This window comes from Amblyomma americanum, chromosome 1 (genome assembly GCF_052857255.1).
Source record: "Amblyomma americanum isolate KBUSLIRL-KWMA chromosome 1, ASM5285725v1, whole genome shotgun sequence".
Classification (NCBI taxonomy): domain Eukaryota; kingdom Metazoa; phylum Arthropoda; class Arachnida; order Ixodida; family Ixodidae; genus Amblyomma; species Amblyomma americanum.
The window spans coordinates 356,622,473-356,650,036 of NC_135497.1; the positions used below are offsets into that span (position 1 = coordinate 356,622,473).

Sequence of the window (27,564 nt, forward strand, 5' to 3'; positions counted from 1 at the left end):
TCTATTATTAAAGCCAAAATAGGAATAGCACTGTGCGGCTGCAAAGGGGCTTAGACATGCATCACTTGGTTGTAGTGCAAGGCGCTTTGTTCTCCACAGAGACAGCGGGCCATCAGGTAGTCCTTTAGCATACCTTCATGAGGTGATATTGCCGTTGCACAAGTCAGACTACAGCATTCAAAACAAGAATGGGAAGTTCTGCTGAAGGCCATGTCATTGTTGCCATGTACAAAATAAGCTGGCATATACTCTGTTCAACTCCAAAGCATTCTCAAATGTCGCTGTGAGTGGAGAACAATGTCGGTGCCTTTGTATTGCATAAAAGTCTACACATGTCTTTCTATTACTATAAACATAATGAGATGTGGGAGCCAGTAAAGTGGATTACAGGTAGAGGAAATGCAAGAACCAATTTGGAGGGTTACATTGCAATGGCTCCTGGCTTAGGCTGGGAAAGAATACTTTGTACAGTCAGGGAAACAGGATACAATGACCCTATAATCTGCTTATCTCGAGCAAACACCAACATCTCAAGAAGAATTTGTAAACTTGGGTTTCCAGTATGAGGTCTATGATGTTGCACAATAAAATGAAATAAAAATTGAGCCATTTAAGTATGTGACAGGCATATATGCGTATGTTCTCTGATACAACTTTAAAGCAATGTTTAAGAGTTATTTTCACTCATTAGTAAAATGTAGACTGATTGAATGTAAAGGTGATCAGTTCACAATCTAGCTAGCAAAAGTGAGCATTGCTTACTGTTAACTGATGCTTATACAACTCAACATGTGTTGAATTTTAAAAAGAGTGTGCTATTAGTTGCCGACTGTCAACATTTTCAGCAAAATATACCTATTTCACTGCCAGTCTGGTTTTCAAAGAAAAAAATTAATTGAGGCATGGATAGGCATCAGAAACTTGGAAAAGACCAATTTGAAGCTAGGCCGAAGAAAGCCGAAAAAAAACAGAAAAGCAGTGATGACTTCTGTCTTTACTGGTGTTTCCTTGCTGCAAATTGAAGTTGACGGCTTTTGTGTTCAAGATGAACCAACAGCCTTGTTAACAATATCCTGAATATATAAAAGTCACATGCATAAACATGCATTCGTAGCATTCTCACTGAGCCATGTTATGAAGGCGGTGTGTTGCTTAGCTGAAGAGACGATAAGAGAGAAAACAAGAGAAATCTGACACAGATAGGCACAATAATGCATGCTTAGCTTTTGAGTGCACAGGTTCAGTTGGCTAGAACTATAGCTTGTGCACAGTGTGCAAGTTAGCGTAAATGCAACTGTATGCCATCCGACCAAAGTATTGTGTAAATGTGCCCCAATATTACTTGAAATAGATTGTGAGGAAAATTCTTACACGTAAGAGAACATTGCATTGGCTTGCCAAGCTGAGCAAGCGACTAAGCACTTCATTAGAACAATTTATTTTAGCATTTATTATACCTAAATAGTACTAAATGACAATACATGAGGGGTCAGCTGTGTGTAGAAGTAATCAACCATTAGCATCCAAGCACAGCCATACAGCTACAAAGAAAAGCTTTGTACCTCTTCTTTGTGACCTTATGACTGCACTTGGGTGGACAATAATGAGTATTTACTCCCTTATTGCAAATATTCTCTACCTTGGGGAAATCACTTTGATCAGTGGAAGAACATCATTTACTGGGTGGATTTCTGCAGTGACCAGCTAAAAGGACAAGAGGCTAGTAAGCCTTGTGAGGTGGAAGGCCATTCCAGCCTTTACTGGCAAAAACAAAAATCAATCTTGAAATGCAGTGGCATGAGCTAACTGAGGCACAACAGTACTTGTGCGGCTAGTGCAGAAGGAAAGATGAGTCAGAACAGATTAGTTGGTTATGTGACGGTAAAGAGTTAAAAAGAACCGGCAGTTTCTGCACGACATGAAGAAATTTGAAGATTCGCCTTTGGTGCTGTGAAACTGGAGCTTCAACAATAGTCTGAGCAAATAAAACAAGGGCTCACATCCCCAGGATTCTGGACCATGCGCCTCGAAAAACCGGTCGCGCCATCTCGCGACAGCCGGCGGCGCGGCGGCGCGTAACTCAATGGCGACGAAAAATAAAAATTGATATTTCGTCGCGCATAACAGTTAGAAATTAGCTCTCTCGCCTAGATGTTAAATGCATCTTAAAGTTTCATTTAGTCGAGTTTCATCGATGTAGCTTACATATTGCGTTTGCCATGAGCAATGATCTATGACAGCATGGAGCCTATGGCGAGGTCCTGAAAAATACCCCACTTGACTTCAATTTATCGCTCACTACAGCCCTATTTTAAAATATATCGACAAGCTCTAGCAGGTTCACGTAGGGTAATGTCCTACCTTTAAGGAAGTATAAGGTATTTTACATTTCAATGGCGTAAAAGTCTTCCTGCGCTATTTCACTATTGATCATGCATCATCAGCTTTTTCATGAAACGTGTGGCGCCCTCTCTCGGTGCGTTGGAAAGGCACACGTCCCTGCTCGCGGCCGGGCTCGAGTAGCGGAGGCGGCTCGATTCCGGCCGTGCCCTGCTACAGTGTCCCTGCTTTGGTAGGTTGCTTTGGGAGGTTGAGCCTGCCGTACGAATGCGCAGTTTTATCAAAAGTGCCCCCATCGGAGGGAGGCTATGGCCATGGGCTGCTACATAAAATGCTACAAGAAAGCGTGTGCCTTCTATGAGGTATATAGATGAAATAAGAAGACTCTTTTGCTTGACAGGTACATTTTTCATTAAGCGCGTACAGTGACCACACCGGCATAGGTGATAGTGGAATTGCGTACGCAATAACAGTGCAAAGCAATGAAGCTTCTAGGTACTTTCGTTCAAGCAGTGAAATTTGTAATTCCCGGACGCTCATACTTAGAGCTCACTCACCGATACTTGTATATGGTTCTTGCACTGTGCATTCAAAATTGTAAAATCGTGTCTTAATGTCTACATTTCAACACTCATGTTATTAGCCTCAATAGCAGAAAGCTCTTCCAATCTTTTGTCGATGTGGTGCAAGTGTAGCAAGGATGCGTTGAAGTGAATGTTGCATGTGTTGCACATAAGAGGCGGCAAACCTGATGCTGCGTTTTATGCCAGTAGGTTATTTGTCCAATGTAACAATTAGTAGTGTGGTAGTTCACATTTTTGTCTAGGTTGGTAAAGTGCTTCTCACGATTCGATCGTTCGCCGTCGAGAAGGGGTTTACCATTGCTGTAATCGATGCTAGTTTCGGCAATTCTGTCAAAGATGTACGTGAAGGATGAACCGCTAACGAAGACTTCATAGAGTGGTATGCTGGGAACTATTCTGAAGAGTGTGCCATCAGTTCGGCAAGCCAGTAACTACGCCGTTACCCAGAGCAGCAATCAAGAGTCAAACTCTAGTTAAATGTTCTTGATTATAATTTAAATCTGCTAAGAAATGAGCAGAAGTTATTGTCGGATAACACGATGTTTAAAAGATTACTGGTTTTCTCCAGTACGGTGACTCGGCGCTCCACCCAACCCGTTTGTGCAATGCGCCGCTAGCGCGATTCATTAGCGACAGGACGCTACATGCTCGCGGCCCTGAATATGCAGTGAATTTACCGTGTTGCGAATATGTGCAACAATACCCATAAGCACTTTCGCACGAGTGGCGCGAACATATATTTTTTTTTTGCATAAGTTCCAACCTACCCTCGTTTTTTTTTTCTGCCGCTCTCCTATCTACTTTTCGCTATCCTCTCTCTTTGCTTTTAATTCCACCGGTTGCAGTTCCAGTGCTTGAGGGATTAGATAGCAATCGCTGGGCCGGCAACATTTTTAGCTTCCTTTTTGTATTCTCGTCAGTTGTTGTTGCCTCTGAAGCTGTTGGCAAACTACTACTTCTTGGATGTGTGACTCCCGGGGAGTTAGCGCGGCTTTTTAAGCGCACAAACCGCGGGAGTCAGAAGAGGGAGCCGTTTCCACGGAACGATCCCGCGACTTTTAAATGTGCCATGCATCTCCATGTTCCTGGTGCTGGCTCCCTTCCCCTGTCGAGCGGACGGAGAGAATTTCAAGCCGTGGAGAGAAGGGGTTGGGGGGCGATGAAAGAACAACTTAAACGCGAAGAAAAGTTCGGGGAACCTGAAATAGCTTCAAGCCATGAAGAAAAGAGCCACCGAGAGCCCGGCGATCCTTCCATTGTTATAAACCGGACCCCCCTTCCAACGCGTACACGAGCGCCCGCGCGCTGATGCCGACATCTAGCACGGACGCCTCACCTAGGCTTGCTGGCGTCTCCTGCAGTGCGCATGCGCAGACCGGTTTCGGCTTACGCTAAGAGCGCGGACGCTGAGCGCGTACGCCCAGGAAGGGCCATTCGAGTTGGCGCCTCTAGGCCTTTTTTGGGGTGGGATGACTGTCTTTGAAGTGGCACAGGAGGCCTCCGATAATGATGTCCGGCTTGTGTGTAGTTTGCATCCCTTCCTTTCTGAGAACACTGGCCAAGGTTTCGCAGACACCCTTTACGTACTAACTGCATACGCGTTTTTGCCACCAGCGTGTCCTTAGCATAAGCATATCGAGTTGTTTTCGTTGCATCCTTTTCAGTTTTAGATGATACATCGAGTGAAGAATCTTGGGTATCCATTGCCTAGAAATGTTTTCTTTTGCTGATGATGAGTTTTAATGGCGCACAGGCAACCTCGCACCAAGCGCAATGGGTTGAAGTGTTTTCTTCAACACAATGTTAGGTGGAAGACCATTTTCCGAGCACTTCAACCCAAAGAAACCAAGCGCTAGGCTTCGAGAAAACTTCTACCCATTGGAAATCAGTGGGTACACGGCGACACTGCGGAACGAATCACACACCGTCCTCGAGCCGCATGCTCAAAGCGATGTGTCATTGCTATTGTCGCTGATTTTAAAACAAATATGCAAGAATTGGGAATCGTCTTAACCAAAACTTGCTTGAATTCCACCCTACCCTTAGGGCACAATTTTCAGCACTGTTCCTCCCAAAAAGGCTACGGGAACAAGACGCACAACACGCAGCATCAAACGGATGAAGAACGTGGAGAGGCGGTAACGGAAAGGGCCAAGGATGATTTGAGCAGGTGCATAGGTACGGAGAAATTCTTTTTCAAGAGCTACACGGGCAGCCGGTAGCAGGGTGGTAACAGGGTGGAAGAAAAGGACAGTGGGGAGGGATCTCCTGCTGTGCCTTTGCCTGCCTTTCTTGTTTTTTCTCCTTTTACTTTTCCTCGAATCGTGGAGCGCAGTCCATGGTTGCTTTTTGGATGCGCTATGTTTCTGTTCCCTATGGTGCGAAGCACGAGCTGCACGACATAGTCGGCGCCTCTGCGAAAACGGCCCGGAAAGGTCATGGACGCACTCTTGCCTCCAGGCTGTCACAAAAAAAAACTTACAACCGCTAATGTGTCAGTCATGGCAAAGGGTTTCTCCTCTCGCTGACAAAAATTTCCCAAAAAAGACATCAGAATTTCTGCAGAAGATTCTTTACTGCCTTCCGCCAAACTAAGGAATTCCACCAGCCTGGTTAAAAGCACAGCGCATGGCACAGGTAGACAGTGCCACCAAAATCAATTTCGGACGAGTTAGCCTGGTTACGCCAGTTGCAACTAGGAGTGCTAGCACTTCGGTTTTCAGTGCTGTTTCAGTGTTCGGTTCCGTTGCGCATAGATGCAGCTGATGAAGACGACGATATCCAAAATACAGCGCAAGAGACTGGTATTTTATGACGCAGAATGTTCGGCTGCGGCGGTGTGGCAGTCGACGGCGGCAAAAAAGCGCTCCGCTGCCGCCGACGCCAGCGAATCGCCCGGAAAAACGCTCCATGCGGGCCACGCTTAACGCAGTAACCAGCAAAACGTATGCGTTCTCGCCGCCTCGGGTTCGGAACTCACTCGCGGCCGTAAAACATTTTCGATTATTTTATTTCAGGTCAAGTAAATTTCAGACATACAAAGAGGCCACGTCGAAATCCAAAATTGAAGCCTCAGTGCTGCAATAAAAAATGCCTTTGTTCGCGTCTCCGCGGGTTCGACTCCCATTCGTGGATATTTGTGATTGCCATTTCTGCCTCTTTTTTTCTATGCTCGGGACGCAGTGGACATACATAGGCAAGAGATAATTTTTCTAGGCTCTCAACCTCCGGATTAGTGCTTGCGCACTTATAGCTGCCGATGGAATAATTTTAGACAGCCCGAAGGACAGCTCAAAGAAAGCATTTGTAGAAATTCGCGTACCGGGCATGGCTACGACTTGAGGTGAGAACGTATCTATAGCATGAATGATTAGAGCTGCATTGATAGAGCATGCTGCTGGCGGTGGTGAAAAAAAAAGAAGCGGATGGTCTGAGCGGCCATCGCCCCTCACGCTCTCCTAACAACGTACCTTAATTCCCTGATCCTTATGAACGATAGATATATATGCTGTATTCCTAGTTGTAACGAGGCTAGGTGTAACGAGGCTTGTTGTAAATCTAGTTTTGACGAGGCTGAAAACGAAGCAAGCGAAGTTAGTTTCTTTTCGAGCTGAACGATTCGCGGATGAGTTGTCACGTATGATGCTTTCGAAATGAACTGCTGACGTAGCGGTGACATTTTTCTTATTTTAAAGTTCTATAATTTTCCTATTACTGAGCGTAGTTCATTAGGACGTGGTTGCATCTGAGCCCTGACAACCTGAATGTGTTCAGCGGAAAAAGGGAAAAACAAATTATTAGAGCTTTAAGTATATTTGAGTTTCTTGCAGGAATGTTTCGACTAAGAGAGTCAAGGAAAACTATGTTATCACGACGTGAATTTTATTTGATCAAGAGCCGACTAAAATTACCTGTTGCAGTTGAAATGATTTCATCTGTAAGAGTGAAGACTCGGAGCGGGTGGTAGGCCCTTGGGGAAGAATTACATCTCCAGTTAGCATCAGCAAGCAAGCCATTTAAATATATTGAAATAGTTCATAGTAACCGTTTTGATCACAGGTGGGTACTGGGAAGGAAACCAATAAAAGAAAGCGTTTTTCGCTTCTTTCAGATTTAGTAGGAATGTACGCGTATACTAAACCGTAAGCACCGACCAGAAAGACATGTAACCAGTAACGTTTTTTGGTTCTTACGTTTTCCGCTTCGGTTCTATTTTATGCATTATTTGGGCTTGGTATTTGTTATTGCGCGTTTCTCTTAGTCTTATGGCACGGCTGTGCCTTGAAGCTTCTACTTTATCACCGCGCTTTTCTTTGGCGCGCCGGGCATCTTCCCGGGCGTTTGCTAGGAGCATGCTTTGTTTGAGTCGTTTATTGTTCGTAACTATTTCTTTTTGTCTTATTAATGCTGCATATTCACAGGCTAAGTGTACTTAGCTGTGACGGTTACGGGTCTTCTCATGTGTGCATAACTTTAACCGAAAGTTTGTCTTTATGTTGATTTGTATCTGCTGAGCTGTTGATTTTCTGTTAATCGTCCATGACTCCCATGATTTTTATGGAAAAGCCTAATGTCTATACGGCACTCTTGTAATAAAAGGAAGTTGGTGCTGCATGTGTGTGGTGTAGTCTTCGCTGCAGCATGTCTCTCCACGATGGCGATGCTGTAGGACTGGAAGATATATTTCCAGCATGTGTAGAATTATTTGGTGATCCTAAACATCTTCACAAAAACAGCGCGTACGAAAGTGCGGATGGCAAGGGCACGCTGCATGCTATGATCCCGTCAATATAGTTGTTTGAAAATACACAGACATACTATCGGTTAGCAAAAGACAAAAACCAACGCAAATTTGGCTGCGGCACAATGAAAGACATTTAAAACTAAAAAAAAACCTCTCATTTACGGCAAACGTTATCACGACTGCGGCTTTCAAAACCACTGAAGGATTTCTGTGCTAGGACAGGCTTAGGCTTTTTTCTGGGCGCTGTACAAAGTGACACTGAAAGGCACGCACTAACGGTGTTACTGTTCCCTAGTCAAAGGTGATTCGGCCAAGTCCGGGAAATCAGCTTCGAAGGCGCAGCAAAGGTGTCTGCATTGGTGGAAGGGGTGGGTGGACAATTTTCAATTCTCAGAAAATAAGAATGGTTTAGCCGGGGCGAACACATGTGCATGTGCATGGAAGAAACACACGCCAGAAGTGGAAACGTTTTGCATTCCATACGTGAAAGGCGTGAGCGAGACGCTGGCACGCATTCTCGGTAAAGAAGGGTGCTAACAACGCACAGTCTATTGAGTGGCTTTACGACTACCACCATCGGACGCCTTCTCTCCCCCCCCCCCCAAACGGCCGTCACCCAAAAGAAAGGGCCCAAGAGGTTGTATACCAAATGTCCTGCTCGGTCTTCCCGGAATCGTACATAGGGGAAACGAAGAACTTCGCCGAAATAATGAGGCAACACAAAGCGGACGTCCGACAAATGAACCGTGACCGCAGCGCTGCGGCCGAACACTGCGAGGCATGCGACCACCGAATGGACGTTGACGGCACTAATGTACTGGAAACCGAAGCTAACCCGCACAGGAGGCTTCTACTTGAGTCGTGGCACATCCAACAGACAGGTAAGAATGTTAATCGCTCCCTGGGGACACTTCCCGCTTCTTACATCCATGGTTTGCAGCCACTGACCCGGATGTCTTCAACACGAGGGCTTAAAAAGCCGAGGTTCGAACCATCCGAGGGTTTGTCGACAACCCGGCGCCGAGATGCGGCGATTTCCCTGTTAATCCCCGTCAGCAGGAAGCGTGCATGGCGAGGCAAGCGGGCGTAGACCGGCGAAGGCAAAGACCGAGCCAGAGGAAAGGAGCCAAGACGTTTTCCCGAAACCGCCCGCCCCCCTTCGCCCGTCTAAGGAAACCACCGCAGTGATAGCGTAGCATAGCGCATGGTCAGCGCGGACGCGGCAAGCAGACCCCGCGTCCAAGCCGCGATGGCGTCGAAGTCAGAGGATGGGGCATACCAACGGGTCCCGAGAAGCGGGCCTGCTTAACGAAACGCTGAAGCGTGTTCAGAGGCAGCAACGACAGGCTGGCGCCTCTTTCCAGATTTTGCGGGGACGCCTGTCAACAGTCGTCCCGAAGACGAGTAGTCTACTACTCGCAGCGGTAGCGATCGGTTGAATATCGGTAATTGGCGTAAAGCTGGGAGCCGCATGGGAATGTTTTGATGTTTTTCATATGTTTCTCTTTTTACCTTTTAAGGGAGAGAGTTTGAGTAATACTGTGGAAGAATGGGGCGTGGCACGTAAACCTGTTGGCCCAAGCATTTCGAGGGTTCATTCCCGGAATTACATTTTCTTATAGCAATTTAGATGTGCTGTGTATTTCAAGGAGAGGGTTTGAACCTTGCCGAAATTGGAGGGCGTGCCATGAAGTTTGTAAACCAATGATGGGTTAGTTTGCTGTTGATTGGGCGATGCAAGAGGTGGGCCGGGTTTCTAGGTCTTTAAAACCAGGGTCCGGAGCCATGGGAGATCGTTCTGAGCTAGATTTAGATCCCTTGCATCTTCGGCGGTGCCAATGAAGGAAGATTTTCCCTTAGCCAGTTCCATGTAACCGCCATCGCCCCCCATACACCTTGCCCTCGTCTCCCGCATCCTTTAAGCTCCTCAGGACCTGGCTGTCTCGCTACTGTCTGTCATCAGCTGCATCTGGTTAGCCAGTTCCCTGCGTCCATTGACTTTCTTCTGCTGAAGTTTTGATGTACCACCTGGTCGAGAGAGTCATTGCCAAAACGGTAACAACCTTCCCAAGCCATTTCTTTAAGCACCTCGGTCCATGTTACGTTTTGTGTTTGTTTGCATGTCCTGATTACACAATTCAGGGCGGTCTGTAGAGCTTGTTGGTAACTTTTTTTTAATTCCTACAGCATGACAAGCGTAGAGCTTACATGCGTGTGCAATCACTGTGAATTTGGTTTGTGTGGAAGGATTGTCACGGAAATTCAGTGTGGGGTCATCGTTTCGATTAAAGAAGATAAGAGGCTTAGCAGAATTCGACACAACCACTAGGTTGCGAACCAAACGCGCTCGAGGCCACAAGCACGCTTTGGTGTTTTGGGGAAAGGAAATGGCGCAGTATCTGTCTCGCATATCGGCGGACACCTGAACCGCGCCGTAAGGGAAGGGATAAAGGGGGGAGTGAAAAAAGAAAGGAAGAAAGAGGTGCCGTAGGGGAGGGCTCCGGAATAATTTCGACCAGCTGAGGTTCTTTAACATGCACTGAAATCGAACAGTACACGGACCACTAGCATTTCGCCTACATCAAAATCCAAGCGCTCCATAACGATCGCAAAGTACAACATTGATGACTTGACTACACAACTCCTCATTGTGGCAGCACTATGAGCAGTACTTTTGAACAAAGAAAAGAAATCGGGCTGAAATTAAGAAATTTGGGGAACACTTAGCTCCGCCTTGTTGGTATGATGCTATAGCATTAACAGGTCTTTTCTGCGGCTTGGTGTCCTGCATATTTTGTATTCGAAATTTCAGGCTATTTCGCATGGTCTCATGACGTAACATTTAGCCCGGCGAGCAATGAGCACTCGACCGTATAACCAGCCAACAGCCACCCGCTAGTGCACCTCCCATCTCGGACATGTGACGGCGCTTGGTCATGTCACCAGGTATCGTAATCTAGTATCTTAACCCCGCTCAGCCACAGCGTTTAATGCCGGGATGCATGAGGCGTTTTTACGGCGTGAGGCCGGCGATTTTCACCCGATGGTGAGCGCCGCCACCAATGTGGACCTACCAGATAATTTTCGCACGTTGTCCGGCGACGGTTGATGAGGCGGCGGCTGACGCGAGCGAATAGGTGCGCAGAAAGCCCGCTCTTTTCCGATATGACTGCTTGCGCACGTCGCCGTCGACGAGGCCGCCATGGCCGACGAGCACGTGGCGACTTGGGGGGCGGGCATGGAAACGTGACTGTCTTGAAGATAAACGATTCATCAAGCATAGCATGTCTTTTTTTTATGGGGACATGAATTACTGTCGTATGAAAATGGGCGCGCGCGTTTCCTCAAGGCCGGTGGAAGAAAACCACGCGCGCAAAAAGCCTGTGTTGTCTCGAGCGTGTGGTTCTCGATATCTGGACATGTTCAAGCGGAGTAATGTGATGAAAAAAAAAATCCGAGGGATCTGGTTGCATGTTACATTCTCGAATTTCCTGTTTACATTATCCCTACGTCATAAGACAGGCCGGTGATCAGCCATGGAACTTAAAAGCTTCACATCCTGAGCCGGCCCTCGCCCTCCTAACCAAGCCAAACTTGCGACAAGCCAAGTGGGAGCTCCGCGTTTTTGCGCCACTGCATGCAATGGACTCTACCGTGGCGCGCGCGCGCACACCCACACACTCAGCCCAACACACACACACACATGCAGAAAAAGGCAGTGAACTAGGGCGCCAGAAAGTCACGTGCATGCAGGTACAATTCCTATACAAGCGCATCCCGAAAATGGTTACACGTTTAAATGGTATTATTCAATAATTTGTACGCTGAGCGACCTGTCACCATACTTGTGTATAAATGCAGGAAACACATGTTGTGTGCAAGCAGCCTAGGTAAAATGATCAGCGCCGTTCGTAAGTAGAAGGCAGCATATTTTCATTTTTGCGAAAGCATAGCAGCTCATAAGGAGGAAAATCAGGCGTTGTCCTCCCCAGAGGTTTGGAAAAACCACGTGACGTAATCAGAAAAAGAAAAATTAAGTTTCGTAAATAAAATACTTTCCGAAGTGGGTTCCGCACCCACGAAGGGAACCCGCCGCATTGGCTCAGTGGATAGGGCGCGATGTCAGTGCACGCTAAACATCCCCAGGTGGTCTAAATTATTCCAGAACCCTCCACTACGGCACCTTTTTCTTCTTTTTTTTCACTCCCTCCATTTTCCCTTTACGGCGCGGTTCAGGTGTCAGCCGATATGAAAGACAGATATTGCGCCATTTCCTTTCTCAAAAAACCAAATTTCAATTTTTACTTTCAAGGTTAGTTTCTAAAATTGGTTTTGAGGAAAGGAAATGGCGCAGCAACTGTCTCGCATATATCGGTGGACGCTCGAACCACGCCGTGAGAGGACTGACCTCTGGCCCACTTGAAGGTCAAAACCGTAAGCACCGCGAAATCGTTACGAGGTAGCATAGTAAAGCTTTCGCATCAAAAGTGAAGGAAAATAATGTTGCCGGCCGTGGCAATTGCTATCTAATATCTTAACCACCCGAGCTGCAGCCGGCGGAGGAGAAAGGGAAATGATATCGAGGAGAAATATAAAGGGGAGCGATAGCAAGGAAGCACAGGATCGAGTATTCGGGTGTGGCTCAATCCCCGGTCCGCTTTCGAAGGGGGATGCCATTCACATACCTGGCTTAATATCTCATATGGGCCCTTGAGGCTTGGGTGTTACGCATATTTTTGAAAGTATGGCGGAGTGCTTGGCGTAACGCACTCTGGCACAGGTCAGCCCGGTATTGCACTGCCTCCGGGATTGGCCCGTGGCCTACGGGCTATTGCGCGCGCTTTTCTTCTGTCTCTTTGCTCCCATCTTTCACCTCCTACTATCAGCACGCAGGCAGCTGGGCGTGGCTCCGCGTTGAGCTAGTAAGCAAGCCCGTGCTTTTCCTTTCGTCCTTCTGTCGACAACTCAACTCAACTCGAAAAAAGGAAGCACAGGGGCTCGAGCTGGGTTTGGGTATCGTCGCCTTCATCAACTTCCATTCGGGCGGCGTGAACTGATCAGCTTGGCTGGCCATTGCATTAGAGCAGCACGCCATCGCCGCAGCCGAACACCACGCTGCAAGCTTTCTCCTTCACAGCTCGTCAGTAGACTTAATTGTTGTCCGTAATTTTTTTCCCCGTTGCGAAAAACCTTGACAATTATGGTGAGTCAGGTTATAACTGCAACCTCTTTCGAAAAAATAAAAACACTGACGTGTAAACAAATGCGCAACACAAGGTTCTTACTGATGCTTATACGGCCGCTCGTTCTGTTCTGTCACCAGTCATCAGATTTTCTGTACAGCAAAACACCATTTACCATGAAGACACAGACCGTCCCACGGGGAAAAGTTGGGTGCAGCGCTAAAAAAATTCTATTCCACGCATTATGCTCTGGACTCACTGAGTGATAGCTGGGCCTTGGCACAATTCTGGAACGTTTAGCCATATCTTGTGTGATGTGCATATATACCGCCAGTAGTTTTTGACAAATGGCCCCTCAAAGTCGGACAAAGACGGGGCGTGTACACCGCTTCAACGCCAACCCGACTTCTTTCTTTTCTTGCACCGCAGTAAAGGAACAGACTAGGGGAGCCGCACAGTCAGCCCGTTTCGAACACGCTGGGTGGAAAAAAAAAACAGAAACGCGAAGGGTGCCCCCCTCCCGAGGAGCTTGGCTTGAGGGGAGGACACACAAAGCGGACAATGGGCGAAGCTTACTAGCGTCTCTCTCTCAAACCGGGAGGAAGAATGTAAGAGAAGGAGGAGGAGCTCAACTTCATACGGCCCGTGGTGGCGGCGTTGTGAACTAGGAGCGGATGAACCAGAATCTGGCCATGCAAGGAAAGGAAATTACGCCAGTATCTCGGAGTACTGTATTACTCCACAAGCCAGGCACAAAAGTAAACGAAAACAGATTTTTAATGTTTGGCTTCATCAAAGCCAGGTAGGAAAATTCTAAAGGTTATAACTTTTTTTTCGCGTGATTAGCTTCTCGCTTACGCGACAAGAGAAGTGTTAACAACGGACTACGTTTTTGTCGTGGAGGAATTCTGTGCACCGGTTGTAAATGTGGGCGGAGCTTCACTGCGGAGAAGTTTGATGAGACTATACATACCGCTCACGACGATGCACTGTCATTTATACTTATACCAAGAGTGACGACGCGCTGGAAGAGCGGTTTCTGTTGTCACAAAAGGGATGTACTAACCGTGGGGTGCCCCTAACCGCGACAAAGGCACGGTTGTTTTGACCGCAAACCGTGCGTTCCCTGGCGCTGTGGAGGAGTGCCAGACCCGGTGGCGCACCATCCGGGACGCTTACCTCAAGCGCAAGAAGCGCCGACGCATCGACCCCAAGGGGCAGTGGAGCGTACTGGACCGGGAGCTCGGCTTCCTCGATCACTTCCTGAGGCCGCGAACGTGGGTGTTGTGTACAGGGCGTCAAAGAAAAAGGAGAAAATAGGTGCCGTAGTGGAGGGCTCCGGTCGAAATTATTACGGAGCCCTTCACTACGGCACCTCTTCCTTTCTTCTTTCACTCCCTCCTTTATCCCTTGCCTTACGGCGCGGTTCAGGCGTGCAGCGATATATGAGACAGATACTGATTCATTTCCTTTCCGCCAAAACCAATTATTATTATTATTACTATTAATATTGCCAGGTGGCGTTCGTGGCGCTCGGAAAGAAGACGACGCTCGTGGTGCTCTCGTTTTGAAAGACGTTGAAGTTCGCCGTCTCGCCAACTGAAGGACGTGCTGCCGAGCCCTGCCTTCTAACAGGTCCTCTCTTGTCACCAACACCGTGACAAATCTGGTGGAGGTCGGATCGATCTCATGTCCCGTACCCCAACCGTTAGTCGGAGCTCCAGTCCAATTCCCGTCACGACGCCTGTTCACCGTACTCGCCGCCGGATTCGAGGCTTACCCCCCGAGCCTGTTCCATCCGGTATGTCCACGGAGCAACCTGCCTTGAGCATCCCAATGCCTGGGGCGTCGACACCCTACTTCACGCTCCAGAACCCCCGCATCCCGAAGTCCTTCCACGGCGACATCTTTGAAGACGTGGAAGACTGGTTGCAGCACTACGAGCGCGTTGCCGCATTCAACCAGTGGGATGACGCCGCCCAGCTCCGGAACGTCTACTTTAGCCTGGAGGACGGCGCTCGGATTTGGTTCGAGAACCGCGAAGATCAGCTGGTCTCTTGGAGTGAGTTCCGGCGTCGGCTCCTAGACACATACGGCAGCTCGGATCGTCGCGAACGGGCAGAACGCGCTCTGCAATCTCGCGTTCAGCTGCCCAATGAAAATGTTGCAGCGTATGTCGAGGACATGACGCGCCTTTTCAGACGCGCGGACCCTGCAATGCCCGAGGACAAAAAACTGCGCCATCTCATGCGTGGCGTCAAGGAGCAACTTTTTGCCGGCCTTGTCCGCAGCCCTCCGAAGACTGTCGCCGAGTTCCTCACTGAGTCTTCCACGATCGAGAGGGTTCTTCAGCAAAGAGCATCCGCGTACGATCGACCCGTATCCGCCGCCTCCGTTTCCAGCGAGTTACCGTTCCACGGCACCGATGCCTCCCGGATACGCGATCTCATACGGTCGATTGTGCACGAAGAAATCCGGCAGCTGTACGGGGCCCCTACCACAGCTCAAAGCTCCATGGCGACCTTTGTCCGCGAGGAGGTGCAGCAAGTGCTCCGGCCGTCCTTACCTGCCGGTGAGGCTCGTCCATCCCCTCCTCCTTTCGCGCCTGACCGTCGTCTCACCTACGCCGAAGCCCTGCAGTCCCCTGCTCCTGCACCGGCGTCCTTCGTTCGGGCTCCTGCTGAAGTGCCGGGGCCGCCTGCACCCGTGCTGCAGTCCGTGGAAGCTCCCCGACCGTCCGCGCGCAAAGCCGACGTGTGGCGCACATCCGACAGACGCCCCCTATGCTTTCACTGCGGGGAACCAGGTCACCTGTATCGGCACTGCCCCTACCGCCGTCTGGGCCTCGAAGGGTTTCCCCCCGATTCTCCTCGACCCCGCTATGGCGAACGACCCAGGGCCGTCGCGGATTTTCTTGAAGACCAACGTTGGCAACAGTCTCGTCGCCAGCGGGCTCGATCCCCATCGCCCGGGAGTCGTCCTTCACCTTCTACCGCGAGTTTTTCCCGGGCGGCGCAAGGCCGGTCGCCCAGCCCACGGCGGGAAAACTGCAACCAGCGACCTTAGGGGGTGGGCTCGCTGGACGTCGTTCTGAGGGGGACCCCCCATCGCCGCGGGCACGACATGCCGACGCCTCGCGGGTTCCGAAGTCCGCGGTCACCATTCACTCCGACACAGCGACACTCCCTCGACATAACGACGCTTCGACGGTTCCGAGGTCCGCAGTACCCGTTCGCTTCGACACATCGACACTGACACATGACGGCGCCTCACCGATTCAGACGCCCGCATTCTCCGATACTTCCGACGCACTGACCCCATTAGAAAGCACACGCCACGCCGACGAACTACCGGTGGCACAGCCTGCAGACAACGACGCCTGTGCCCGATCATCCTCTCCGGAGCCTGCATCTCGTGAGCGGCTTTCCTTAGACATACCTGTGATGCTGGATGGTCGCCACGTTCGAGCGTTATTAGATACTGGTGCTGATTATTCGATTTTAAGCAGCCAGCTCGCCGCCGTCCTCAAAAAGGTTCTCACGCCATGGGCTGGCACACACGTTCGCACTGCGGGCGGTCATTTGATTGCACCTCTCGGCATGTGCACCGCCCGAGTTCAAATCCGGGAGTCCACATTTGTCGTCTGCTGTCTTGTTCTGAATAACTGTTCGCGCGACCTCATCTTAGGTGTCGACTTTCTGCGTGAATATGGGGCGATTATTGACCTACGCGATAACAAGGTCACGTTTTCAACTGAGAGTGCTGTCGCCCTCCCCAACGCGCCGCGACCAAGCCAGACACTTCGAGTTTCTACGGACACAGTCACCCTGCCGCCTCGAACCAGCGCCTTCATTACGGTTGAGTGCGAATCATTTCAAGACGGTGACGCCATCGCCGAAACCAACCTGTCATTACTGTTGACGCAAGGCGTGTGCGTGGCCCGCAGTCTGATCCATCTTCACAGTGGCCAGTCACAGGTACTTGCTACCAATTTTTCGCACGAGCATCGGCATCTTTTTCGCGGCACTTCCGTAGCCTTTATCGAACGCATCTCCGATGTTTCCGAGTGCTTCTCCTCAGAACCAGTGCAGCCTCCTTTTCCCCTCGAGAGCCTCGATGTCAACTCCGCGCTGTCAACCAGCCAACGGGAGCAGCTGTGTGCACTATTGCTCGAATTCAGACAGTGTTTCGCCTCCTCGTCGAAAGTGCGTCAAACTACCATAGCCAAGCACCACATCGTGACGTACGATGACGTACACCCGATCCGTCAACACCCCTATCGGGTATCGTCTACAGAGCGCGAAGTCATTAAGTCCCAAGTTAAGGAGATGCTCGAAGATGACGTTATTCAGCCTTCCAACAGCCCATGGTCCTCGCCGGTCGTCCTCGTTAAAAAGAAAGACGGCACCCTCCGTTTCTGCGTCGTTTACCGGAAGCTGAATGCAGTCACGAAGAAGGACGTTTACCCATTGCCACGTATTGACGACTCTCTCGACCGCCTTCGGCGCGCTCGTTATTTTTCGTCCATCGACCTAAAAAGTGGCTACTGGCAAATTGAGGTCGATGAGCGGGATCGTGAGAAGACGGCCTTTGTCACTCCCGACGGCCTTTATGAATTTAAAGTTCTACCTTTCGGTCTTTGTTCTGCGCCTGCCACATTTCAGCGGATGATGGACACTGTCCTTTCTGGTCTTAAATGGCAGTGTTGCCTAGTCTATCTCGACGACGTGGGGGTTTTCGCCGACTCATTTAGTCAACACCTTGATCGCCTGCGGACGGTCCTCGAAGCCCTTCGTTCAGCTAACCTGATATTGAAGCCCCAAAAATGCCACTTCGGTTACCAGGAGCTGAAATTTCTCGGCCATGTCGTCAGCGCCGCCGGCGTGAAGCCCGACCCCGACAAGCTGGCCGCGGTTGCGGAATTTCCACTGCCACGTGACAAGAAAGCTGTTCGGCGCTTCCTAGGGCTCTGCAGTTACTATCGGCGTTTTATCGAAAATTTCGCTGACCTCGCAGAACCGCTGACTCGCCTCACCCGTGACACCACACCTTTTGTTTGGTCCCACGAGCAAGAAATGGCTTTCGCCGAGCTCCGCCTGCGACTTCAAACGCCGCCCGTTCTTGCCCATTTTGATGAGCGAGGTGACACTGAGATACACACCGACGCCAGCAACATCGGCCTCGGCGCGGTTCTCGTGCAACGCCAGGATGGCGTTGAACGAGTCATCGCTTATGCAAGCCGCGCTCTGTCACGCGCAGAGATGAACTATTCGACGACAGAAAAAGAATGCCTCGCCATTATTTGGGCTGCTGCGAAATTTCGCCCCTATCTTTATGGACGCCCTTTCAAAGTGGTCACTGACCACCACTCCTTGTGTTGGTTGACCAACCTGCGTGACCCGTCTGGACGCCTGGCGCGATGGAGCCTACGCCTGCAGGAGTTTGACCTCACCATTGTTTATAAGTCCGGACATAAGCATGAAGACGCCGACACCCTCTCTCGTGCGCCTGTCGAACTCGCAACCCCCGACACGGACGACGACATCAGTTTCCTTGGGGCTATCAATTCTTCTGATTTCTCAACCCAACAACGCGCCGATCCAGTGCTACGACCCCTCATCGATTATTTGGAAGGCCAGCCAGCCACCGTTCCTAAATGTTTTTCTCGACACCTGTCGTCGTTTTCCCTGCAACGAGGCGTGCTCTATAAGAAGAACCCTGGTTCCAGTTCGCGCGCGTATCTCCTCGTCGTGCCGACAACACTTCAGGAGGAAATACTTTCTGCGTGCCATGACGAACCAACCTCTGGCCATTTAGGATACTCTCGCACGCTTTCCAGAATCCGCCAGCTGTTCTACTGGCCCAAACTCGCCACTGTTGTCAAACGCTATGTGCAGAGCTGTCGGCAATGTCAGCGCCGTAAGGCCCCGACCGCCAAGCCTCCGGGACTCCTCCAACCTATTGCACCACCACGCGCCCCATTCGATCAGGTCGGCATTGACCTTCTCGGTCCGTTCCCTTTGTCCTCGGGTGGCAACCGGTACATCATCATTGCCACAGACTACCTCACTCGATACGCCGAGGCCAAAGCCTTACCCCGTGGCACAGCGTCCGAGGTTGCGGATTTCTTCGTGCATCAGATCGTACTTCGGCACGGCGCCCCGACCTACGTCATTACCAACCGAGGAACCTCATTTACTTCCCAGATGATGGCCGAAATTTTTCAGCTAAGCGGGACGACCCACCGGAAAACTACTGCTTACCACCCGCAGGCAAATGGGCTGACAGAGCGGCTTAATAAGACTATGGCGGACATGCTGGCGATGTACGTCGATGTACAACACAGGAATTGGGATACGATCATACCGTACGTGACATTCGCCTACAACACAGCAGTTCAAGAGACGACCCGTTTCACACCGTTCCGCCTCCTCTACGGCAGGGAGGTTCAGACGATGCTCGACGCAATGCTCCCTTGCGCAACCGATGACCATCTTTCTGCTGACGCTGAGGAGTTTACCCACGAAGCCGAGCAGGCTCGTCAGCTAGCCCGTATTCACATCACCCAGCAACAAGACAAAGACTCGCGGCGATACAACCTCCGGCACAGACAAGTCTCCTACCATCCCGGCGACCAGGTTTGGGTATGGATACCTGTTCGACGACGCGGCTTGTCCGAAAAACTCATTTGCCGCTATTTCGGTCCCTACAAAGTCTTGCGGCGCGTCAGCGACGTTAATTACGAGGTAGAACCGGACGCTGAACTTTCCCAGCAGAGAACCCGTCGAAAGCCCCGTCCAGAGATCGTCCATGTTTTGCGCCTGAAGCCGTATTTGGCACGGTGACCCACCCAGAATCTTCGTGCCTCTCTTGTGTGTGCTTGTGTGTGTGCTTGTGTTCGTGCGCTCTTCTGCGCGTGTTTTTTTTTTTAAGAGGGGAGGAATGCCAGGTGGCGTTCGTGGCGCTCGGAAAGAAGACGACGCTCGTGGTGCTCTCGTTTTGAAAGACGTTGAAGTTCGCCGTCTCGCCAACTGAAGGACGTGCTGCCGAGCCCTGCCTTCTAACAGGTCCTCTCTTGTCACCAACACCGTGACAATATTATTATTAAATAATAATAATAAGACAGGACGACACCTGCCCGCCTTCGCGTCACAAGCACAACCTCGCGCGACTGCGACGTGTCTCAGCGGCCATTTAAGCGAGCGCCCGGTTTTACCAGGCTTTACTGTCCGCACAAAGCTGCACGAAGCGCGACTCGCTCAGACTCGCACTAGATCGCCGCGTTGCTGGGTGGCACACAACCGACTGCGTACGCCATGTCCATTTTGCGGACCGAGGGCGTCTGCGTCTGGGAGCAGTCGCGCTGTTTTCCTTTCGCCTGGTCCGAAAAGCGATGCTGACGAAGAGTAGTCGACAAGCCAGCCTGCACCACACCGTCCGTCTATTCTGCTAAGGCTTCACAAAGAGCGTATACCATCACATAAGTAACGTTTCGTGCTTCGGGATCAAGGGCAACCATTCTTTGCACCACAAATGGACGCATCATGTGCGGTGTCGACACCAGTGTCTCGAGGTGACGCAGTACCAATGCCCACTTGAGCCAGCGCTGGCGTGCGGTGGACACTTGTGTACACGATAGTACACGTCGTCATTAGCTCCCTTTCATTTCCAACCAGCAATGTCTTGCGTCTCTCGCGACCATCGTATACGGCAGCACATTTTGAGGTGGAATATTTTTTATCCTTTCTTTTGACGCTAAGTGGGCCACATGCTAAATGGAAACGGCTTATAATAAAGTCTGCACATCTTCAACCAAAAACTAATTTGAAACCCAACATTTCGAAGCCGGCTCGGCTCCTTCATTGGGGGTGGCTGGGGGCACTAGCTGGCGTCTTTAAGGATGAATGGAGGGGAGGAGATCAAAAGAACGAAAGCTGTGATGTGAAAGGCGTGGAGGAGGAAGGAGGTTAAGGCTGTGAGTCATGTTATTGCACTGTGGGCAGGCGGCCATTGGAGACTTTTCTTCTTTGAGTTGCAGAGCGAAGTCCCTGTGCATCATACTGGGGGGATGTTTCCTGTTGTGCGGTTGATGTTCGGGGTAGCTTGGATGTACTATAGGATTCGAATGGGAGCCTTTTTTATGGAAACGACACTGTGAGAGGGTTTCCTCTTAGATTCCGCTAACATCAGGCCGCGAACTGTCAGCTCCCGCTCACGCACCACCGCTGTGTGAATAAATGCAGTCCTCCGTCATTCTTGCAAGGGAACTGGACGTGTTCACGATGTAACGGGGAGCACAGACAACAGAGTTGATTACGGGAGGAAGTAAACAAGGGGCGGCGAGGAGTAGTCGGGTGGGCAGAGGAGGTCAGGAACTGTAGGGGACATAGCGGGGCTGCACGGTTGATTGCAGATGAATGGAAGACGTCTTTACCTTGCAGTGGACAGGTCTGCGCCGATTAAGGTGGTGGTGACGACGAAGTGGAGGAGTCATTACCATCGGCGCGTAAAATCGAAAAACGAAAACCATAACTAAAGAAAAAAAACATTCGCTCGCCATGCGGCCAACGAGCATGCAGAAGGCCATAAGTGATCTCGGGAGTTCACTTTTTTCCAAACCATTCTGAATAATAATAATAATAATTGGTTTTTTCGGGGGGAAAGGAAATGGCGCAGTATCTGTCTCATATATCGTTGGACACCTGAACCGCGCCGTAAGAGAAGGGATAAAGGAGGGAGTGAAAGATGAAAGGAAGAAGAGGTGCCGTAGTGGAGGGCTCCGCAATAATTTCGACCACCTGGGGATCTTTAACGTGCACTGACATCGCACAGCACATGGGCGCCTTAGCGTTTTTCCTCCATAAAAACGCAGCCGCCGCGGTCGGGTTCTGAACGTGGACTGCTTTTCACGAGCCGTCTTAGCACAGTGCGCAGAACCGCCGTAAATGCGCATGGGCGGCGAGCTAGTAGCGGAAGAAGTTAGATCGGCCAGCGGGCGAACTCGGAAGGTAGCAGTTAAGGGGTAAAAGCCGCTTTAACACCGCACTCTGCCAGCCCGAGTTTGAGTGCCTGCTACATCCTCGCTGCCACGTCTCTTCCTCGCAGGAGGCGCTGGGCGCTGAACGGGGCGGCCCGGGCGGTTTCTCCGGCCGAGGTCGCAGTCGAACGCGAGCAGCCTGACGAAGACGACGAAATGCGTGAGGCTGCGGCGGCTGAGGCAGCGGCTGTGGCGGTGGCGCCAGCAGCACCAGCTCAACCCTGCCCTGTGGCCATGCGGCCGGCTGCCGTTCTGCCGCACCACCTGGCGGCGGGGGGCGCGGCGGCGCAGGAGTGCTCTTCGGACCCCGAGGAACTCTTTTGCCTCAGCCTAGCGGCGGACCTCAAGCGACTCCTGCCCCGCGAACGACACATGGCCAGGATGAAGATGCTGCAGACACTTCACGACTTGGAGTTTGGCGAGAACATCGGAGAGGCCGCGCTCAGCGAACCGTAGACGGTGCACGGTTTTGCGGAGGACAAGAAAGAAGGTGGCTTCAGCGAGCACCCCCATCATCAGCCGGCAGAAACTTGTAGCTTTCTTTTTGTTTTTTTTACTAGGAATGAAAATACATTGTCTGTTGGGTGGCACGCGCATGTCTCATCAATATAGCATTTGCTTTCAACACACTCTAAGCCAGTAACGACTGAAGTGTGCTACACCTTTCCTAACCTACACAAGTACCACATCATCTTTCCAGACAGATATGACAGCATCTGCCCCTGGTGTGGCGAAATTCCAACAACATATGTAACATGGGGCTGCTCCGATCCCAAGCCCCCGAACTAGACAAACATCACTCCGAGGAACAGTGGGAGTCTGCCCTGCTCAGCTCTGACTTGGCGACGCAGCGAAAGCTGATATCCCAAGCAAGAGCAACTGCGGTGGACATTGGGGTCCTGAAATAAGGACTCCACCCAAAATCTGTATTTTCGCCTGTCTATCCTACCTTTTTGGAATAAATGTTTTCTACTACTACTACTACTTGGTGACTTACAGGACTGATAGTGGAGTGCAACCGAGCGTGCACAGTCAGTTTCCCTCAGCAAGGAGCAATAATAATAAATTGTTTTTTGGAAAGGAAAGGGCGCAGTGTCATCAATCGTTGGACACCTGAACCACGCCGTAAGTGACGGGATAAAGGAGGGAGTGAACGAAGTAAGGAAAAATGAGGTGCAGCAGTGGAGGGCTCCGGAATAATTTCGACCACCTGCGGATCTTTAACGTGCACTGACATCGCACAGCACATGGGCGCCTTAGCTTTTTGCCTCCATAAAAACGCAGCCGCCGCGGTCGGGCTCGAACCCGGGAACTCTAGTTAAACTCCTATAAACGATAATTTACATGTCCGCAGTACAGAGAAAAAAAAACAAACTTGGATTGGGCCTTCCGCACGACCCGCAGCAACGAACATCGCAGAGAAAGAAGTCAGCATGGCGGCGCTGCGAGCGCATGCTGGCGGTGCCTGTGCACGTGCGGTTCCCGCGGCAGCTCGTGGTGGCGCTGTGGTGGGCAGAGCGCTCTGTCAGTCACCGCCGGAAAGACGAGGAAGACGGTGGCACGCGGCTCCGAAGCCCGATCCCGACGACGACGATCAGTGCTCCGTTCCATCGGGTCCGCGCAATGGCCTCCTTCAACGAGAAGCTCGTCCAGGAGGTGAAGAAGCACACGCAGCTCTGGGACCAGCAGTCCAAGCTGCACAAGGAGGCCGGCTACCGGGAGGCCGCCTGGATGGAAATCGCCGCCGCACTGGATGTGACCGGTGAGACGCGGCCTCTTTGCACGTTGCGTTGCCCGCACACACCGCCGGCCTCGCGCTCCGGTCTCGAACGCGTACGTGTCCGCGGAGGTGCACTGCAACCTCGCAGCTGGCTTCGTCGCAGACACTTGGTGTGGACCGCGTCTTATACGGAGTCGCTGGCACCGTACGATGCGGAATCGGCCTCCTTTTACGTATTGCCGTGAGCCTTTTTCAGCTTCCCTAGGCTCCTTTGGCGTGCTGATGGCACAGCTGATGGTGCCTATAGAAGGACGTGTCTTTTGGATGAGCGCGCGTTTCACCTGTTCTCGTCAATGAGAATGCTGTGCCGGGAACGAGTGTCGTACCGATGATTGCGGGCTCATAGCCGGAGTGTCTTCGCGACAAGCTGCCGCGTGGAATTGCATGGTCTCTGGTCCGTTGTCGACAGGCGTCCTAGTTGACGGTGCCTTAGATCCACGATCTGCTGTATCTGGTCTAAACCTTCTGCTGCCACGTCAGGTCTGTACCTCGAAGACTGCTGGCTCTCTCGAAGCGATATTAGTATTTTGCTGCCGCGTCCAGTACTGTGCCGGAAGCCTTTCCTCTCACGACTGCCCGTCGTCGCAATTAATCAGCCGACGGTGGCTGGGGTACTAAAAGGCCTAGGCCAGGCACGTGTCCGTGGGGGTTGGGGGGCCCGAGCAACTCCTCAATGTCAAGCACCTCCACCCCCTCCTTTCCGTTCTTGAGGCAGGGCCCTGTAAGAAGTCCCTTGGGCCCTCCCGAAAAAATTACTGGCTACGTGCCGGGCCTAGGCTACTTACTCTCAGGATAACGTAACGTTCGTTATTTTCTTTCATTTGCGTTCGATTTTCTTACAGTATAGATATGTGAGGCAGCACCCTCTTAAAAGGCACCGATTTCGCCGTCGGCCTCCCAATATGCCATAACCAAATACCCGGTTACGGCGTTAGTGTGCTTAACACCAGAACGCAGGATCGAACCTCGGTGCGGCGGCCGCGTTTCGTTGAATATGGCAGAAATTCCCGAGCCCTCCACTACGGAACCTTTTTTCCTTCATTCTCTTAGTCCCTCCTTTATCCTTTCCCTTACGGCGCGGTTTAGGGGTCCGCCAATATGTGAGAGAGATACTGTATCATTTGCTTTTCCCAAAAAATAATTACCCAATTTTCTCACCCGCCGCAGTGGCTCAGTGGTTAGAACGCTCATCTCCTGATCCGGAGTCCCCGAAGGCAGAAGGCTAAGACGCCCGTGTGCTGTGCGTTGTCAGTGCACATTAAAGATCCCCAGGTGGTCGAAATTATTCCGAAGCCCTCCAATACGGCACCTCTTTCTTCCAGATATTGCGCCATATACTTTCCCCAAAATCTAAATATTATTATTATCACTAGCAGTAGTAGTACTATTAATAATTTTGTCACATATCTCGGTGGACACCCGAACGGCGCCCGTAAGCGAAAGAAAATGAAATGAAAAAAAATGGTTTCAAGGAAAGGAAAATACGCCTGTATCACATATCTCGGAGTACCACTTGCCAGCCACAAACGAATCAGTTTTTTATGTTTGACTTTATTAAACAAGCCAGGTATGAAAATTCTAGAGCTTATAACTTTTTTTTGCGATTAGCTTCTTGTTTATGTGAGAAGTGTTAACGGACTACGGTTTTGTCGTGGAGGAATTCTTTTCACCGGTCGTAAATGTGGGCGGAGCTTCACTGCGGAGAAGTTTGATGAGACTGTACATACCCCTCACGACGAGGCACTGTCAGTTATACCAAGAGCAACAGGGCGCTGGAAGAGCGGTTTTTGTTTTCACGAAAGCTGTATACTAATTGTGGGGTGCCCCTAACCGCGACAAAGGCATGGTTGTTTTGACCGCAAACCGTGTGTTCCCTGGCGCAGTGGAGGAGTGCCAGACCCGGTGGCGCACCCTCCGGGACACGTACCTCAAGCGCAAGAAACGCCGGCGCGCCGGCGCCAACGGGCAGTGGAACGTGCTGGAGCGTGATCTCGGCTTCCTCGATGACTTCCTGAGGCCGCGAACGTGAGTGTTGTGTACAGAGCGTGAAAGAAGAAAGGAGGAAATAGGTGCCGTAGTGGAGGGCTCCGGTCGAAATTATTCCAGAGCCCTTCACTACGACACCTCTTTCTTCCTTTCTTCTTTCACTCCCTGTCTGTCTGTTGTTGCCAGTTAGAAAGAAAAGGAAAGTGCACAGGCGTGCTCACTGACTCTAGCCGAGCCACAATCGCTACCTCGTGCAGATAGTAGGGGAGTTGAAAGATGGGATAGGAAGACAGGATAGTAAAGACGCGCTAAAGACAATGCCGATCCCGGAGGCAGTGCAATACCGGGCCAACCGATGGCGGGAGTGAAGCATCCTTCAAACTCTCCGCCACATTTCCAAAAAGAAGTTCAATTGGACCCGTAACAGATACTCTACTGGGGCCGGACTTTCACTCCCTCCTTTATCCCGTCCCTTACGGCGCGGTTCAGGCGTGCAGCGATATATGAGACAGATACTGATTCATTTCTTTTCTGCCAAAACCAATTATTATCATTATTATTAATACAGGAAGACACCTGCCCGCCTTCGCGTCACAAGCACTACCTCGCGTGACTGCGACGTGGCCCAGCGGCTACTTAAGCGAGCGCCCGGTTTTGCCATGCTTTACCGTCCGCACAAAGCTGCGCGACTCGCATTAGATCGCCGCGATGCTGGGTGGCACGCAACCCACTGCGTACGGCATGTCCATTTCGCGGACCCAGGGGGTCTGTGTCTGGGAAAATTAATAATAATAATTCACGAGGCGTCTCAGGCTTTTCACGAGGCGTCTCAGCACAGTGCACAGAACCGCCGTAAATGAGCATGAGCTGTGGGCGGCTGGCAGAAGGAAATTAGATTGGCCAACGGGCGAACTCGGAAGTTAGCGGTTACGGGGTAAAAGCCACTATAACACCGCACTCTGTCAGCTCGAGTTTGAGTGTCTCATACACCCTAGCTGTCACGCCTCTTTCCCTTTTCCCTCGCAGGAGACGCTCGACGCTGAACGCGGCGGCCCCGGCCGATGTGGAAGTCAAACAGGAGCAGCCCGGCGAAGACGCCGAAATGCGCGAGGCAGCGGTGGCTGCGGCGGCAGCACCACCTCTGGCCATGCGGCCGGCTGCCGTGATGCCGCATCGCCTGGCGGCGGGGGGCGCGGCGGCGCAGGAGCTCTCCTCGGACCCCGAGGAGATCTTCTGCCTCTGCCTGGCGGCGCACCTTAGGGGACTACCGCCCCGCGACCGAAGCATCGCCATGATGAAGATGCTGCAGACACTGCACGACTTGGAATCTGGCGAGAACATCGGAGAGTTCGCGCTAGGAGACCCGTAGATGGTGCACGACATTACGGTGGACGAGACAGAAGGCGACTTCAGCGAACAACCCCCTCATCAGCCGGCAGAAACTTGTAGCTTTCTTTTTGTTTGTTTTTTACTAGGAATGAAAATACATTGTCTGTTGGGTGGCACGCGCATGCCTCATCACTACAGCATTTGCTTTCAACACATTACAATTCAGAATGGACTGAAGTGAGTACTTGGTGAGATTCGAGGACTGACAGCTGAGTGCAACCGAGAGTGCACAGTCAGTTGCCCTCAGCGAGGAATAAACAAGCTCGATACTTCGAAAGTAAGCGATTGTAAAGTCTAAGTTAAGCCGAAAGTTAGCCGAGTTGGTGAACTTTCATGATTAAAATGAAGCGCAAAGAAAACACGACAGACAGAAATGACGACGCAGACAAGCGCTAGTCTGCGTCAAGCTGTCTTTCGTGTTTATTTGCGCTATATTCTACGTCATGTCGAACTCTAGCTTTCGTCACCGTGCCAAGGTAGCTCATCTCGTAAGTTTTATGGCGCATCACGTCTGTTCAGAC

The 27,564-nt window shown here is 51.0% G+C and overlaps 1 protein-coding gene across 1 annotated transcript in view; it reads left to right on the top strand.

Moving 5' to 3' along the window:
* LOC144115589 (uncharacterized) overlaps positions 1 to 27,161 on the top strand; it is a 63,392-nt gene extending 36,231 nt beyond the window's left edge. Inside the window, exons 6-8 of the mRNA XM_077650010.1 lie at positions 23,293 to 23,650; positions 25,552 to 25,693; positions 26,681 to 27,161. Coding sequence (XP_077506136.1) covers positions 23,293 to 23,650; positions 25,552 to 25,693; positions 26,681 to 27,023 — 843 coding nt within the window. The 3' untranslated portion in view covers positions 27,024 to 27,161. The remainder of the gene's footprint in view (positions 1 to 23,292; positions 23,651 to 25,551; positions 25,694 to 26,680) is intronic.
* The last annotated feature ends 403 nt before the right edge of the window (positions 27,162 to 27,564 follow it).